Raw genomic sequence first — 17,887 nt, 5'->3', positions numbered from 1 at the left:
GCACCCTTTCTTTCAGAAACTGTCTATCGAAGCACCCTTTCTTTCAGAAACTGTCTATCGAAGCATCCATTTTTCAGAAAGGGTATATAGAAGCTCCCTTTCTTTCAGAAACTGTCTATCGAAGCACCCTTTCTTTCAGAAACTGTCTATCGAAGCACCCTTTCTTTCAGAAACTGTCTATCGAAGCACCCTTTTTTTCAGAAACTGTCTATCGAAGCACCATTTCTTTCAGAAACTGTCTATCGAAGCACCCTTTCTTTCAGAAACTGTCTATCGAAGCACCCTTTAGTTCAGATACTGTCTATCGAAGCACCCTTTCTTTCTGAAACTGTCTATCGAAGCACCCTTTCTTTCAGAAACTGTCTATCGAAGGTCCCATTTTTCAGAAAGGGTATATAGAAGCTCCCTTTCTTTCAGAAAGTGTCTATCCAAGCACCCTTTCTTTCAGAAAGCGTCTATCGAAGCACCCTTTCTTCAAAAAAGGGTCTATAGAAGCACCTTTCTTTCAGAAAGTGTCTATCGAAGCACCCATACTTTCAGAAAGGGTCTATAGAAGCACCCTTTCTTTCAGAAAGTGTTTATCGAATCACCCTTTTTTTCAGAAAGTGTCTATCGAAGCACTCTTTCTTTCAGAAACGGTCTATCGAGACACCTTTTCTTTTAGAAAGGGTTTATCGAAGCACCTATCGAAGCAACCTTTCTTTTATAAAGACTATTTTAGAAAGGGTCTATCGAAGCACCCTTTCTTTTAGAAAGGGTCTATCGAAGCACCCTTTCTTTTAGAAAGGGTCTATCGAAGCACCCTTTCTTTTAGAAAGGGTCTATCGAAGCACCCTTTCTTTTAGAAAGGGTCTATCGAAGCACCCTTTCTTTTAGAAAGGGTCTATCGAAGCACCCTTTCTTTTAGAAAGGGTCTATCGAAGCACCCTTTCTTTTAGAAAGGGTCTATCGAAGCACCCTTTCTTTTAGAAAGGGTCTATCGAAGCACCCTTTCTTTTAGAAAGGGTCTATCGAAGCACCCTTTCTTTTAGAAAGGGTCTATCGAAGCACCCTTTCTTTTAGAAAGGGTCTATCGAAGCACCCTTTCTTTTAGAAAGGGTCTATCGAAGCACCCTTTCTTTTAGAAAGGGTCTATCGAAGCACCCTTTCTTTTAGAAAGGGTCTATCGAAGCACCCTTTCTTTTAGAAAGGGTCTATCGAAGCACCCTTTCTTTTAGAAAGGGTCTATCGAAGCACCCTTTCTTTTAGAAAGGGTCTATCGAAGCACCCTTTCTTTTAGAAAGGGTCTATCGAAGCACCCTTTCTTTTAGAAAGGGTCTATCGAAGCACCCTTTCTTTTAGAAAGGGTCTATCGAAGCACCCTTTCTTTTAGAAAGGGTCTATCGAAGCACCCTTTCTTTTAGAAAGGGTCTATCGAAGCACCCTTTCTTTTAGTAAGGGTCTATCGAAACACCCTTTCTTTCAGAAAGGATCTATCGAAGCACCCCTTCTTTCAGAATGGGTCTATCAAAGCACCCTTTCTTTTAGAAAGGGTCTATCAAAGCACTCTTTCTTTTAGAAAGGGTCTATCGAAGCACCCGTCCTTTCAGAAAGGGTGTATCGAATCACCCTTTCTTTTAGAAAGAGTCTATCGAAGCACCCTCTATTTTAGAAAGGGTCTATCAAAGCACCCTTTCTTTTAGAAAGGGTCTATCAAAGCACCCTTTCTTTCAGAAAAGGTCTATGGAAGCACTCTCTCTTTCAGAAAGGGTCAATCGAAGCACCATTTCTTTCAGAAAGAGTCTATCGAAGCACCCTTTCTTTCAGAAAGGATCTATCGAAGCACCCCTTCTTTCAGAAAGCGTATATAGAAGCTCCTTTTCTTTCAGAAAGGGTCTATCGAAGCATCCTTTCTTTCAGAAAGGGTCTATCGAAGCACTCTTTCCATCAAAAATGGTCTATCGAAGCACCCTTTCTTTCAGAAAAGGTCTATGGAAGCACTCTCTCTTTCAGAAAAGGTCAATCGAAGCACCCTTTCTTTCTGAAAGGGTCTATCGAAGCACCCTTTCTTTTAGAAAGGGTCTATCGAAGCACCCTTTCGTTGACAAAGGTCTATCGAATCGCTCTTTGCTTCAGAAAGGGTCCATTAAAGCACTCTTTCTTTCAGAAAGGGTCTATCGAAACACCCTTTTTTCAGAAAGGGCCTATTGATGCACCCTTTCTTTCAGAAAGGATCTATCGAAGTACCCCTTTTTTAGAAAGGGTATATTGAAGCCCCATTTCTTTCAGAAAGGGTCTATAGAGGGGCGCTTCTAACAAAATCGGTTAAGGTTATAAATAATGGGATCTATAAAAATTGTGGCCTGAAACACACAAACACCTTTTAGGGTTTAATCCACTAATCGAATACTATCACCCCACTTTGAATTTCCCACACTCTAGATTGGCTATTGTACAGTGTTATTAGGGATTTTTTATGCACAAGTTACCATATTTCAAATGTATTGCCTTATCTTCTTTATTGCACATTTTTAAGAAATGCATTTTATTCCAAAATATGTTTCAACCTAACATATTCAAAAATTCCTTTTAGTTATTTGCCTTCTTTATGTCATTTTACAATTGCCTGGTAACCCGTAAAAACCCTCTCTAAATCTTTTTCTTATCCTAGGCAATAAAATGGCATACAAAGAGAGCAAGCAATAATATTTCGTTTTATTTGTTGTTTTTGCGGCAACGACGTTGCATTGGCCGCACAGCAATTTCGCACTTCAAAACACATAAATTATTCATTTATTCCACTGTTAAATAACATTAGTGATGTTTTGCCACTTGTAAGTGTGGCAACAACCAACGCAAAAAAACAAAGTGGAAATGAACAAAAAAACTGTGGGGGTTTTTCAAAAACGACAACAAATACCAACCAGAGCCCACAAAATTCCGCTGTCTGTTCTTATTTAAGGTTAGTTTTTATATTCAATGCTAAGTTTCTACTGACACCACCACTTACCGTTGTAAATCCAAGTGATATTTGGGCTGGGAGCACCAACGGCACGACAGGAAATAGTTGCATCTTTACCATCCAAAGCGGTGACATTTTGTGGTGGCACTTCCATAACAGGGGCAGAAGCTAAACGGTTGGGTAAAAGAAAAACAAAACAAAAAAAAACAAATACAACAATTAAAAATGTATATTAAAAATATTTAAATTTGTTTCACAAATATAGAATAAAAAAATAATAAAACTAAAATTGCTTTGTTTGAAAAAAAAAATACTTGTAAAATTGCATGGGCATATGAACAAATGGGCGGAATGGTGATTTCATATTTGATGTGCTAAACTGTAAATACTACAACAACAACAAAAATTTTTACAAAACCAATTATCTTTGTTCTAAAACATTTAACTCTAGCAGGGGCAAAAAATCGTTGCATGAAGTGGTTTATACAAAAAAAAGTGCGACAAGTGTTGGTTTTACATTCAAAATGTTCGCCCTCAAGGTAGGTTAGACACGTAAAATAAAATATAAAATAGAGTTGTTGTTGGCTACCACAATTTGTATAAATTGTGGTAATTGCTTCGGTTTTTATTTGCTGAAGTATTGGCCGTAGACCACTTTAAAGCTATTAGAGGTTTTATTTTATAAAAGTTTGTGGTTTTTGTGTGTGAGTGTTTTCTTTTTTGTAATTTTTAGTTAGCTAGTTTCTGTAGTAACTATCTGACGGATATTAAAGTAGTTCTTATCTTTCAGCTGAAAATTTGGAATTTTATGTAATATTCAAAATTTGAAAAATTCAAAATAAAATATTCATAAATGAATAAATATGGTAAAGTAAAACCATGGTAGAACAAACCAGGAAAAGTAAATACTACAACAAATACAACTCAACAACAACCACATAGAAATTTGTTTTTGTTTGTAAACGTTAGTGTCAACGTACATGTAAACAAAATAAGGAAATGTCTATAAATTATTGCAATTTAAAAAACTAATAATTTTTCACATTTGATTGAATATTTTGAAAAACATGAATGAAAACTCGTTAGATTTTCAATTTGAATGTTTCCATACCATAAAGTAGAATTCTTGGAAAAATGTTTGGGGTCGCTGGTAATTCATTGAAAAAAAAAGAAGCTGTTTCAATCGTTTGCTTTTGAAAACAAAAAAGCACATGTTTATTAGGGCTTTATTATTTTCAAGTTTAACAAAATACCACACATATTAACAAATATTGTACCGCCTCTATACGCGGTGTTTTAGTGTGCGGCATGTCGTTCGGATTTGGAGGAGTTACATGTCAATGATATGAAGGAGTCTTTACGGGAAATAGTTTTTTTCTGATGAATAAATTTGTTCTTCAAAGAATACATATCCCTAATATACATCGAACATAGAAATTAATATATAAAATGTCGTATGGAATTTGACACTAACATTACAGCCCAGTTCAGTCAGCTGGGTATTGCTGCTACCTTTTCTTGATCTACCATGGAGTAAAACAGTATCAGTCAGTTGAAATTTTATTTCCTTTTTTTAATCGAAGCTTTTTGAAATATTTTTTTTTTAATTTTGATTTTTTTTTTTAATTCCACGCTTTTTGAATTTTTTCTTTTAAATTCAAGCTTTTTTAAATCTTGAAATATTTTGATATCTTTTTGAAATATTTTATTTTTAAAATTCAAGCTTTTTGAAATTTTGAGGAATGTATTTAAAAATCCACGCTTTTTGAAGTGCTGCTACCTTTTCTTGATCTACCATGGAGTAAAACAGTATCAGTCAGTTGAAATTTTATTTCCTTTTTTTAATCGAAATATTTTTTGAAATATTGTTTTTAATTTTGAAAAATTTTTTTAATTCCACGCTTTTTGAATTTTTTCTTTTAAATTCAAGCTTTTTTAAATGTATTTAAAAATCCACGCTTTTTGAAGTATTGATTTTTTTAATGTACGGTTTTTGAAATATTTTTTTAAAAAATGCACGGTTTTGAAAGTTTGGAGTATTTTGTTTGAAATTTTGAAAAAAAAAAAATATTAAAAAATCCGCTGTTTTTGAAATATTTTTTTAAAAAATCAGTCAACGGGTTTTGAAATATTTTTTAAGAAAATCCCTTTATTTGAAACTTTGAAATATATATTTTTTTTTAAATTCACGCTTTTTAAAATTGTGGCACATTCACCCCTTTTTTGAAAAATTTCTTTAAAAAATGCACACATTTTGAAATATTTTGTTTTACAAATCTCAGTTGTTTTGAAATATTTCTTTAAAATACACTTTCCCCGCTTTTTGAAATATTTTTTTTTTAAATCTACGCTTTTTTAAATATTTTTTTTTAAATCATCGCTTTTTAAATATTTTTTTTTTTTAAATCTAAGCTTTTTGAAATATCTTTTTTAAAAAAATCCACGCCTTTAAAATATTTTTTTTTTAAATCTAAGCTTTTTGAAATTTTGTTAAAAATTTACGCTTTTTTAAATTTTGAAATATTACTTTAAAATATCCAAGCGTTTTTAAATATTTTTTAAAAAATCCACGATATTGAAATATTTAATATATTTTTTGAAATTTTGATTTTTTTAAATGCACGATTTTTGAAATATTTTTTAAAACATCGACGGCTTTTGAACTATTTTTTTTTTTAAAATGCTCGGTTTTGAAAGTTTAAAATATTTTTTAAATATCCGCGCTTTTTGAAATTTTGAAAAAAATTAAAAAAATCCACTGTTTTTGAAATATTTTTTTAGAAATTCTTTTTTTTTGGAAATTTTGAAATATTTTTCTTAAATTAAAGCTTTTTGAAATTTTGAACATTTTTTAAAAAAATCGCCCCTTTTGAAATTTTGAAACATTTTTTTTTAAATCCACACTTTTTGAAATATTTTGTTTTACAAATCTAAGTTTTTTGAAATATTTTTTAAAAATCCATGCTTTTTGAAATGTTTTTTAAAATCAATTGTCCACGCTTTTTGAGATCTTTTTTTTAAATCTATACTTGTTGAAATATTTTTTAAAAGCCTACGCTTTCTGAAATCCTTTTTAAATCTTTACTTTTTGAAATATTTTTTTAAAAATCCAAGTATTTTGAAATATTTTTTAAAAAGCCACGTTTGTTTTAAATTTTGAAATAAATGTTACTTTCCAAGCTTTTTTGACTATTTTTCAATATCCAATATTTTTTAAAAATCCAAGCTTTTTAAAATATTTTTTTAAAAATCCAAGATTTTTTTTAACATTTTTTAAAAATCCATGCTGTTTTAAATTTTGAAATATTATTTTAAAAAATCCAAGCTTTTTTAAATATGTTTTTTTAAATACATTTTTAAAAATCCATGTTTATTAAAATTTTGAAATTTTTGTTAAAAACTCCAATCTCTTTGAAATTTTAAAATATTTTGTAAAAATCTACGATTTTTTAAATTTTGAAAAATTTTTTACGCTTTTTGAAAGTTTGAAATATTTTTTGTAAATTCAAGCTTTTTGAAATTTTTGAAGAATGTATTTAAAAATCCACGCTTTTTGAAAATTTTAAATTTTGTAGTATTATTTTAAAAAATATCCGCGCTTTTTGAAATTTCAAAAGAAAATTTTTAAAAATTCGGGTTTTGAAATACTTTTTAAAAAATTTCCTTTTTTGAAATATTGAAACATTTTTTTTTTAAATTCACGCTTTTTGAAATTTTGAAATATTTTTTAAAAAAAATCAAACCTTTTGCAATTTTGAAAAATTTCTTAAAAAAATTCAAGCTTTTTGAAATTTTAAAACATTTTTTAAAAAAATCCACACTTTTTGAAATATTTTCTTTTACAAATCTAAGTTTTTTAGAATTTGTTAATTCATGCTTTTTGAAATTTTGAAATATTTTTTTATAATCCATTCTTTACGATTTTCGATATATTTTTTAAAAATCTACGCTGTTTGAAATATTTTTAAAAATCTACGGTTTTTGAAATATTTTTCTAAAAACCTACGCTCTTTGAAATATTTTTTTTTTTAATCTACGCTTTTGAAATAATTCTTTAAAAATCTAAGATTTTTTTATTATTTTTAAAAATCTAAGTTTTTTTTAATTTTGAAATATTACTTTAAAAAATTCAAGCTTTTTTAAATATTTTTTAAAAATTCAAAGTTTTTTTAATATTTTTTAAAAATCCAAGATTTTGAAATATTATTTTAAAAAATCCAAGCTTTTTATAAATACTTTTTTTAATAATTTTTAAAAATCCATGTTTATTGAAATTTTGTTAAAAACTCCAATCTCTTTGAAATTTTAAAATATTTTTTAAAAATCCACGACTTTTTAAATTTTGAAATACTTTGTAAAAAATCCATGATCTTTGAAATTTTGAAATAATTTTAGAAAAATGAACGCTTTTTGAAATTTTGAAATAGTTTTTAAACGATAAACATAATATAGCTGTAGACAGGACCACAATGGGAAGTATCGGTATATATTTCCAAAGGATCTTCGAACAGATCCTAAACTGCACTTAAGCAAAAATGTTGAGCTTTTGTGGGGGAAGTATCCTAATGAAGACCGACCATTTTCGAAGTTAAACTAAGTTTGGACAAAATATTACTACGGCCAAATTTTGGACCGAATCGGCTCATCCATTTGATAGTTATAGTGCGCTCCGACCACAACACATAGAGATTGTCAATCGTTTTTATGAATTCCTCATTCTCAATTTCTTCATTGCCTATTTTGTCAAGATAATCAAAATAATACATACGAAAAGAATCATATTCATTTCAAAACTATAGAAAAAATATTCAATTGGTTTTCTTCCATCAATATAAACACTCATATTTGTTGCAAACAAACCGAGATTCTTCAATAAAAAAGATGCCAGAAGTTGTATTGTCCTCTATACCACCATTGGAAATAACGCCAGATAATTCTAGCGAAGCTGATAATGCATCATCTTCCGATACAAGAAGAAGTACAAATCGATCTTCAACATCCTCTGATATACAACAAGAAGTTGGTTTGCTATTGAAAACTCCAAAGAATGGACGCGCCAGTACAGGTCCTCAGGTCAAGAATAAATCACGCAAATCAAATACGACAAAACGTTTGTCTAAAAAAGCTGGAGGGAATGTGGGGTAAGTGATTAAATTTTAATTAATAATTTAAATATTGGGTGTCACCCACCGTGGTGCAATGATAAGCACATGCCAAGCAACATCACATTGCCATCGGTGGCAAAAATACTCCTCAGACATTCCTTTAGTATTTTAGCCATGCCAGACTTCTCCACAAGTGGTGTCGTAAGCCACGCCTATAAAAAGTAGGTCCCTTATCATTCAGCTAAAATTAATCTGGTCGCACTCTTTAATATGAGAGGAGTCTCTAGTGTCCCTTAAGGGATATTTGTGGGTAATTTACATATCAAGAACCCGCAAGAATATGCTAATTTTCAATATCTTGAAAAATTTACATAGGAAAAAATGTCAAAAAGTTTAATGTAGTGTTGTTGTTGTAACAGTGTTTGTTATTATGTTTGTATGTTCCTTCTTGTGTTCAATCTGGCTCTGAGTCTATCTCCAGATCCAGGAAAGTGGCTGCTTCGATGGGATGTAACCAAAGATCCACTGGAGTTAGATGAGTAGGTTTGGCTGGGCAGTTGAAAAGGTGTTTTGTGTCGTGCGGGCCCATGTCACATACTGGGCAGATGTCTTGCACGGCGCGGTCGATTTCCGCCCAATAAGAATTTAGGCGACTGCAATATCCCGAGCGTAGTTGAGCCAAAACTACTCTAGTTTGTCGTGGCAGCTGACGCTCCCCAGAGATGGGGGAAGTATTTCGAGGACTTTATTCACACTATAATTGCTTAAGGCCTTGGCGACTGCATCCGTGTGAATACTATTTAAACCTTGATATGCTTGTTGATCTAGGGGTTCTCTCCTGTATCGTTGGACCTCTCCCTCTAGAGCATGGATATCCTTCCTGATCTGCCTGAATGTGTCGGGCCTACCCACAAGATATTGATTGGGATGGCTCACACGGGAAACATCCAAGCAGGTACTGCAACGAAAGCATCTAATTGTGTTGCTTTACTGGAAGAATCTTTGCCTCCTCATGTAGATGGTCCACTGAAGATTTGAGGAGGCACCCTGTTGCTGTTTTCAGGGCGGCATTCTGGCAAGTTTGAATCTTTTTCCAATTCGTATCACATAATCTCGAGGACCAGACTGGCGCCGCATAGCTTACCACAGACCGACCTATCGCGTTATATGTGGTCAACAAGGTTTCTTTATCTGAACCCCAAGTGCTGCCGGCTAGGGACTTGAGGACCTTGTTCCTACTTTTCAGTTTATCGCAGATAGCTGTGGCGTGCGCAGAGTGGCTATTGATTTTGTGGCGGAAATCTGCATATTCCTCGAATAGAAAAAATGTGGTAAGATCGGTTAAATAGTTGTTCAGTCTCTCACAGATGTCATCAGGATAGCTACCCGATCCCAGGATCGTGCAATCATCCGCATACGTTACGATCTCGATGCCGTATGGAGGGGCGGAGTACAGGAGAGGTAGAGGTTAAACAGTTCCGGAGATATCACCACCTTGGGGAACTCCCTGTTTCACTCTACGGGTTTTGGACTTCTTGTTCCTGAATTCCACGTACGACTGGCGTCCACACATATAATTGACTATCTAACGTTTCTAGCTTGGCCGGAGGGTTGTCTGCTCAATGTCCTCAAACAGCGTGGAGTGCCTGACTGTATCAAAGGCTTTTGATAAGTCAAGCGCCACCATCACTTTTCTATCGCACGGCCGTCTCTGGTTGAGTTCTTGGCAAATATGTGTGGTAATGGCGTGCAGCGCAGTTGTCGTGCTGTGCTGCTTACGGAATCCATGCTGATGATCGGCAACTTGATAGCTATTTCTGATACTGGGGAGGACTAAGGCCTCAAGGGTCTTTGTTACGGGCGACAAATGTGAAATCGGCCTGTACGATTCACTTTTGCTGGCATCCTTGCCGGGCTTCCGTAGTGGGACCACCCTGACCATTTTCCAGACTTCGGGAACAATGAGGGTGGATAGCGACAAGTTGAGAACTTTAGTGAGATACTTCACTCCCGGCTCATCCAGCTGCTTCAGCATTACCGTGGAGATTCCATCAGGGCCCAACGCTTTGGATGATTTAGCGTTCCTGATGGCATTGGCAACATCATCCATTGTAAACTGTGGTGGTGCCTCCTCGGCAGGAAGAGATCTGATGCTACGTAATACTCTTCTCTTCTCCCTGTCACTCTCGGGGTGCTCGACAAACTGTCGATTGAAATAACTTGCGCACCTCTTCGGGTCAGTCAATGTAACGTCGCCAAACGTGACTGAGGTCCTATCTTCCCTTCTTCCAGGGTTCGAGAGTGACTTAACCGTTGCCCACAATTCACCTATACCGGCTCCAATGTTGCAACTCTTTAGATGATTTAACCACTTGTTCCGCTTATGCCCGCGGTGTCAGCTCCCTGACTCTGGGGTCATTGGGGTTGGTTCGACGAAGCTCATCACGCTCATGTGCTAATCCCGTCGCCTCTACTGGGATGTTTGGTCTTACTTCGGGTATTCGACCAGCAGGGATATGACGATCGACTGCAGCCGTGATGATGTGTCGGAACGTCCTTTCCGCTAACCAAACATCAGAAGGATTGGACAGTTCTCTGAAGCTGTGATTGGTGAACTCTCTGAAACCCGGCCAATCAGCTTTCTTATGACAGTTATGGGGAGATGGTCTGATCCAAGGGAAATGACGGGTTGCCAGGTAACGTCATTTGTCAGACCAGGTGACACCATGGTTATGTCTGGCGAGCTGTGACACTCTCCTCTAATTCTGGTAGAGGCGTCCTCATCCCACGGCAGTGGGTTCTTTGTACCGGATTGACCCGGAACTACACAAAATCATTGACCCGCCAACGTCTGCCACCTCAGTGTACATATGTTTGTATTTGTTTCGTTTTCTAATATAGTAGACTCTTGCAGGTTCTGGAACAGAGCACATGTGTGTCTGTCTTTTATTGAAGCCAAATGTAGACAAGGCGTGGTTGCCTGTGCTACTACAACCTACACAAAAATTCACAGTTGTCTGGAGAATTGGTTTTCGTTTTTCTCTCCTTTGGCAGTTGCCTTAAATTCCATTATCCATTCTGAAAAATTATATTTTTTAACTCGAAAATGCATTTATTGGGTCATGACACTCTTTCAAACAAATGAGCGACACGATGAAAGTCTAGCAACTGTAAAATATCGTTTATGGGGATTTTGGAATTTTGGAGATAAAAAGTCTTCTATCCGTTGACGGCCTATAAACGATCGGCATTCTATACACGAAATTCCTTCAAGATAATTTTATAGAATATATTGGATTTACCCCCTGTTTTTGTAACTATTTTTTGTTCGTTTGTCTATATTCGTAATAATTTTGGCATCCATAGCTCAGCCCCTAGATGACATACAGACCTAATTCTTCGTAGACACGTTCTATATATAGTTAAGAATTCCTCATTCAAAAATCAGCGTTCCACTTTTGCGCTAAGGCGAGTAAATCGATCTACAAAATTTGACAATTCGTGTGAGAACAATAAATTTTTTTACAAAAACAGGGGGTTAAGGGCCTGTTCATGTATGTCGATAAGAAAATGAATGCGCAAGAAAAACTACCAAATTTGAGTGTGTTTTTCAAATTTGTTTTTTGTTTCAAGCAAAAGCAAAGGCAATAATATTTCAAAAATTAAAGTTTGGGTGTGTTTCATGCGCACACATTTTCGTTTCGAAATACATAAACTGGGTGTATTACTTGTACTTTTTATAAACGTTACGTTACACCCCATTATACATTCATGTCAAACATGAGAAAAAAATGTCATTGTATTTATTTGAAGTTTCTATAGAAATATAAAAATAGTTTATTTCCTCTTCATATAAAAAAAACTTCAAATTCCTCCAGTTTAATTTCATAAAAAGAAATGCGCGAATATCCGTTTTCAAAATTTTCATAACAAAAAAATTTAGTTTCTTTGTCCTTATATTTTCCCTTTGCAATTCTTAGTTCTCAGTCCAGGAAGTGTGTAAACAAATCTCAAATACCCCGATCATTGCTGTTGACACCATCTTCATCAAGTAAATCATTGAATTCTGCTGCAGCCAGTTATCGTTCGTCATCATCACAAGAAGTGGGTTTAAATAAATCTATTACCACCACAACGGAGCAGACAATTACCACTACCGTATTGGAACGGCAAAAAACTGGCATAATTTTGGCCTATCGTGAACGCAAATCAATATCACAAATGGATATGAAATATTTTAATCGAAGTCCAAATAAAAACTATTCTTCGCCCAGGGATGTTGGTGGTGGTCTTCATCCAAAATCATTGATGATGAAATGTAATGGTGATGGCGAAAACAATAATAAAGGAGTCTGTTATAGTTCCAATAATGAGGGCTCATCAATTGTCCACAAATTGTATGGCTATCAATTTAATCAGAATAATACTCAACTTGAATCACAGATGGCTGGTTTGCGTATTTTTTCAATTATCATGTTAAATGCCTGGCGCAAGAGGCGTCAGGAAGTAAAACGTTTACTGGAAGAGGTTGGCGAGTTGAAGCGTAGTGTAAGTTGTGACAAGTCAGTAAGGTAGGAACACAATAGAGGATGTTCTTTTTATTCGTATACAGATCGTTTATTTTATGTCCAGATTTACAGTAGGCAATTGTCAGATTGTCAATGAGAGAGAATGCTGAGTGGTAAATGGTTCCCACATTACTCACCTCTCTTTACTGCAAAATGACAATTGTCGCAAGGAAAATAAGGTAAAATAAATAAATTGACCAAAAAGTGAAACCATTTAAAAGGAGTATTAGCTTCTAGCAAAAGCTAAACTTGTGTTTTGCATCCTGAAGATTTCACTTTTGATCACAAACGATCTGAAAAAGAATACTCAGAAAATCTTTAATTGTGTTTCTCTGGATTTAAGTCATGTTTAAATCTCCTTTAATATCAAAAAAAAAAAAAAAAAAAATATTCCTCCCCGCAGTCGATTAAGGCCCGCAATCAATTGCATGTTTTCAACTCCTTGTTTCGCATGGAACAAAAGCGTAACGATGAACTTAGTTGCCAGTTGAAACATTCTCTCGAAGACATTACCAATGCCAAGTCATCTTGTGAAATTTTGACTACTTCCCTAATGAGCCTTAGAGCCGATAAACAACTGCTTGAAGAACAAAATCATGTTAAAGATCAAGAAATTGAAGAACTAAATAATTTTATTTCTGAATTAAATTCTAAACTCTTTCGTGTTATGGCTGAACAACGTGATCAACAGGCCAATTTCTCCATAGAACAAAGAAAGATTCAAGCACTGGAAAATGAGAAAAATGAGCTGCTCGATAAGGTAAGTGAAAGTAGAGTTTGTTACTCTCTCTCCCCCTCTCTCTAGACAAAGCAGTGTTAAGGTGTTGCCTACTTTCTTGTGGACAAGGCAAAGTTGTTTTCAAAAGTATTGAACTGCACTAGGGAAAAATGAGAATTTTGGTCTGCAGCCAACTTCACACTAAGCTAAACTTAAACGGAATAGGCAACAGTGTTGCCGACTACTTTCTTGCGGACAAGAGTTCGCACTTTCTTTTCAATACTAGGAAGTGTCTTTGACTAGCCAAAGTTGTTTTCAAAAGTATTGAACTGCACTAGGGAAAAATGAGAATTTTGGTCTGCAGCCAACTTCACACTAAGCTAAAATTAAACGGAAAAGACAACAGCAACACAATTTTCTCGAATTTAGTTGTCTTTTTCTCTCTTTGCAGAATTCCGACATTACAAACGAATCCCGACAAAGTTTAACATTTTAAATTGTCCCTTCCTATTTAGATCTACAAATTGAACAACGAAATAAGTGAGCTGGAGTCAAAATTGGATGCCAAGACGGAAGATCTTTATGAAGCATTTAAACAGTTGGATGAGATTAAGGGTATTAATTAGTAAGTTCATTAAAAAGTAAACAAATTTCACTGTGAACCGAAATGTTGGGGGGTGGAAAATTCCTTTTGGGGTGAAAGCCCTTGATGAGTATTTACAGAACCCCAAAGGGCAGATCCGCCGTGAGTCTGAACAAAAACAGGGTAAACGTCAAAAAGGACTATGAAAACGCGACAATATCGATTTGTCAATGAGAGCCTTGCCTAAAATTTTCTGAGCGACATTTTTGCAGAACATTGCGAAGGTGGTAAATGTCATTTTGAGGTACTTGAAATAAAGGACGAAAAGGACACACAAGGAAGCGAGTTAGAAGGCCAAAATTTTCTACGAAAAATATCCTCATTAGATTTCACTGAAGACATGTCATATCAAAAATAAGCCAAAACAACAGCGCACAAAGATATAACGCTATCTTTTGATGGCTTATAGGGTCCCCAGTGAAAAATTCATCACGCCATAACTCAAAAGTTCGACTCACGGCGGATCTGCCCTTTGGGGTTCTGTTTATACTCATCAAGGGTTTTCAATCCCAAAAGGAATTTTCCACCCCCCAGAACTCAAGCTTCATTTTGTTGCACACTGTTTTCAAAGCAGATTGTCACACCCTTTTCCATACCGTTTTAGTTGCAACGAACAATTTTTAACCATGGCAAAGGCCCGTGAAGAGCAATTGAATAATGAAATCGAAAAGTTGCAAACACAAATTGATAATTTGGAAACATGCTGCAAACAATCGATGGGATATCGTTTGAAAAATGTCTTCTATAAATCCCTAATATATCCCAAGATGACTTTACATATTCTACATTGGTTCATTTATTATCTACTGCCAGCAACGCCACCACCAAAACCAAATACATTTCCTTTTGGTTTCGCCATTGCTAAGTTCCTTAATATTGTTAAATGTTAAATGGCTTTTTCTTATGTCTTGATTTGCTGAAAAATATCGGGTAATTGTTTTGTCGTTTTTTTTTTATTTATGTATGATAATTTTTAAATAAATAATTTATATTTTTCTAATAAAAAGAAATTTGAATTAAAAATATATATTTCAATAATTATTTATGTTCGGAGACAAATGGCGTAATCAACTAAAGCACACACATCGTCCAAATGGAACGGCAGTAACGTGGCATTTCGGATTTTGAATGGGCACAAAATAATGATGTTTTTCATTCGACTTAAACCTTGTTTAAAAGAAAATTGTATTCTTCAGTTAACATATCCCACTTCTCCTAGGAATAAGCCAATACAACTTGTGATGGAGTGTATAAATGTTTCGGCCCCGTAGAACATAAAACCGTTTTTACTCGTCCCTTTGTTATCTTTCCAATTTACACTTTAAGCGTTAAATTTTAAAGATAATAACTTATCTTTATCTTTAATGTACATGAACTATACATATGTATATTCTTTTAAAACGCTATATTCATGTCGTATATTGCATATTCGGTTATCATTAAATTTTAAGTAACAACGACCAACCATGCAACCGTCCAGTTCAATGTCCAACCAATATTTGTATATCCACACTGTTGAACTACCAACTCAGCTGTACGGCAGTACTTTTATTGTAGACATAAATATTTCACATATACCAACCAAAATGTATGGCCAGCTATCTACCCACCAAACCAAATGTCGGATGTCCAACACATCTAAACAATTTCGGAAAGAAAATCTTTAAGATTTCGTTCCGATTTCTAAACAATTTTTCGTAGTGGAATTTGTTCAGATTTCGGAAGTAAATTTCCCTCCGAATAAGCCAATGTTTTTCTTTCGATTTCGTTACGAATTCGGACAACCACCTTTTGTGTGTACCTAACAGCAAGAGGTTGGTTTAATTTTAGTTTGTTGTCGAAAAACAAAAGGGTTGATTATAAAATTCGCATATACAATTTTTAAATATTGTAAATATAAATTCAACATATAATAATTGAAGCTAGTGCTGATAGACTCAACATATTCGTACACAAAGTTTACAAAGCAACAGTGAAAATCATTAGAAACGTTTACAATCTTCCGAAAAAAATATAACACTGTACAACACAAAAAATAATTACAAGATAATTTGGTGCAATTGGTGAAAAACGTTTAAAAACTCCTATAAAATGTGATCTTATCAGAATATTCAGTCAATTTTATCAGAGCAGGAGTAGCTGTCACCATCAGAAACATCAATAAAATATATTTTGTGAACTCAGATAACGAAAATGTGAATAAAAACTGTGGAATATGGTCCTAAATCATATATAAAAAGCAAAAGCTACAAATTTCTTTTGTTCAGAGACTCATAATGAAATTTGATTTGAAACATTTCTTCTTTTGACACAACCCCCAAAAAGTGAGGTATTTTAGGAGATTTTGACTCATTAAGAGTCTTAAAGTTTAACAAATCATTTCTACCTATAATATCTAATTTTGTAACGTAACTTTCTTAACAAAGTATTTTACTTAGATATAAAGTTTGTTCTGACTTTTACAGTGAAATTTTGTGTAGAATATTTCTTCTTTTAACATCTTTCGTCTAGAACTAAATTTCATGTTACTTTCATGCATAAACTCGAAAAAAGAACAAAACAAATTTATTCAAAAAATATTGGGGTGTTTTGTTGGCAAACTTGATGTATATATTTTCTTGATATTGCAAATAAATATTTCATTTATTCGGCCACTTATATTGAAATTTGATGGAGATTATTTTTGTCTTTGACGTCTTCTATCTAGAATGAAGTTTTGTGGGACAAAACTTAATAAACTCAGATAAAGTACAGCATTAACCCTAAAACGTGATTTTGCTTTTGGCAGATTCCTGGCGTTTAGGTACGATTTAGAGTTTTGGTGTATTCGGGGACCTATAATAAAATTTTATGACAAATAATTATGTAGAATTGTTTGATCTGATACGATCTCATTTTAAAGGACTTTTTAAACGTTTTTGAAAAAATGGATCAAAAAGACCCCCTTTTTTGACTCGCATGAGGGTTAATTTTTTTCATGACAAGTAAAAAAGTATCAGTCGGCTTTCCCGACAGAGATGTACCCTCAGCCTGTGCAAATTGAAACACTTTTTTCACAAAAAACTTATGTATTTAGGGGGTTTCAAAATGTTGGTCGTATGAACCGACAAAAATGTTGATTAGGATTAAAGTTCAAAAATTTTGCGGAAAAGGTACTTAAAGGAATGGACCGACATAGACCATGGGGTGCCATAGGGGGTTTTTACACCCATCGGGCTGTTTTCTCAAAAAGTATGGACTTGCCCCTGAAACAACGTTTACCATCGTAATTGAAGGCAGCGAATGTCAGTTGCTTCAACAAAAGTCAAAGTGATTCAATAGCAGGTCTTAAAGTGAACTTATCTAAAATTGTGTGTGGGAGGCACGGGGTGGAGTGGACAAATATAGTCCATATTCGAACCTGATCTATATCTGGTAGATATTATGAGAATGTGGACCAAATCGGTCACTCCCATCAAGAGTGGACCGATATGGCTTATCTACAAACTTAAAGTAAGTTTGGAAACAATATTACGAAGACCAAATTTTGGCCGGAATCAGCATTTCCGTTCGAGAATTATGTGGCGCTTCCACCCATAAACATGGTGTCATAGGGTTTGTTTTTCAACTTTCATGCTATTTTTTTCAGGAAGTATGGACTTGCCCCTGAGGAAACGTGTACCTTCGTATAGGGGACAGTGAATACATGATGTTACAACAAAAACCAAGGCGATTCGAGAGCAGGTCCTAAACTGAACTTTTCCGAAAATTTGTGTGGCAGGTACTCGAAGGAGTTTACCGATTGAGTCCATATTGGAACCTGATCTAAGTCTGGTAGAAATTTCATAATGTGCAAAGTATGGACCAAATCGGTTACTCCCTTCAAGAGTTATCGTACGCACAAATTTTCCGAACTTTTGTGGGGGAGGTACC

At 34.4% G+C, this 17,887-nt stretch overlaps 2 protein-coding genes across 21 annotated transcripts in view; one reads left to right on the top strand and one right to left on the bottom strand.

Annotated features, from left to right (window-relative positions):
- The window catches only part of sdk (sidekick cell adhesion molecule), a 459,794-nt gene that overhangs the window by 54,969 nt on the left and 386,938 nt on the right, over nucleotides 1-17,887 (bottom strand). For all 20 annotated transcript variants that reach the window (XM_073975479.1, XM_073975482.1, XM_073975481.1 and 17 more), the window contains one exon: nucleotides 2,990-3,109. In XM_073975479.1, the coding sequence (XP_073831580.1) occupies nucleotides 2,990-3,109 (120 nt within the window). The remainder of the gene's footprint in view (nucleotides 1-2,989; nucleotides 3,110-17,887) is intronic.
- Nucleotides 7,657-15,000, top strand: LOC141398228 (uncharacterized). The gene is made up of 5 exons (XM_073975491.1): nucleotides 7,657-8,082; nucleotides 12,027-12,594; nucleotides 13,018-13,374; nucleotides 13,848-13,957; nucleotides 14,580-15,000. Exons 1-5 carry the CDS (start codon nucleotides 7,823-7,825, stop codon nucleotides 14,863-14,865), a joined length of 1,581 nt encoding a protein of 526 aa, XP_073831592.1. The 5' UTR covers nucleotides 7,657-7,822; the 3' UTR covers nucleotides 14,866-15,000.

This window comes from Musca autumnalis, unplaced genomic scaffold (assembly GCF_047663935.1).
Source record: "Musca autumnalis isolate F117 unplaced genomic scaffold, ASM4766393v1 scaffold_3, whole genome shotgun sequence".
Classification (NCBI taxonomy): Eukaryota; Metazoa; Arthropoda; class Insecta; order Diptera; family Muscidae; genus Musca; species Musca autumnalis.
This window is presented reverse-complemented; position numbering and strand designations above follow the sequence as displayed.

What these genes read in the sequence shown, in the direction of transcription:
- LOC141398228 (XM_073975491.1), top strand. Translation starts at nt 7,823, where the DNA reads ATGCCAGAAGTTGTATTGTCCTCTATACCACCATTGGAAATAACGCCA. An exon ending in AAAATGAGCTGCTCGATAAG is followed by an intron (nt 13,375 to 13,847) that starts GTAAGTGAAAGT and finishes CTTCCTATTTAG; the next exon opens with ATCTACAAATTGAACAACGA. An exon ending in GAGATTAAGGGTATTAATTA is followed by an intron (nt 13,958 to 14,579) that starts GTAAGTTCATTA and finishes ATACCGTTTTAG; the next exon opens with TTGCAACGAACAATTTTTAA.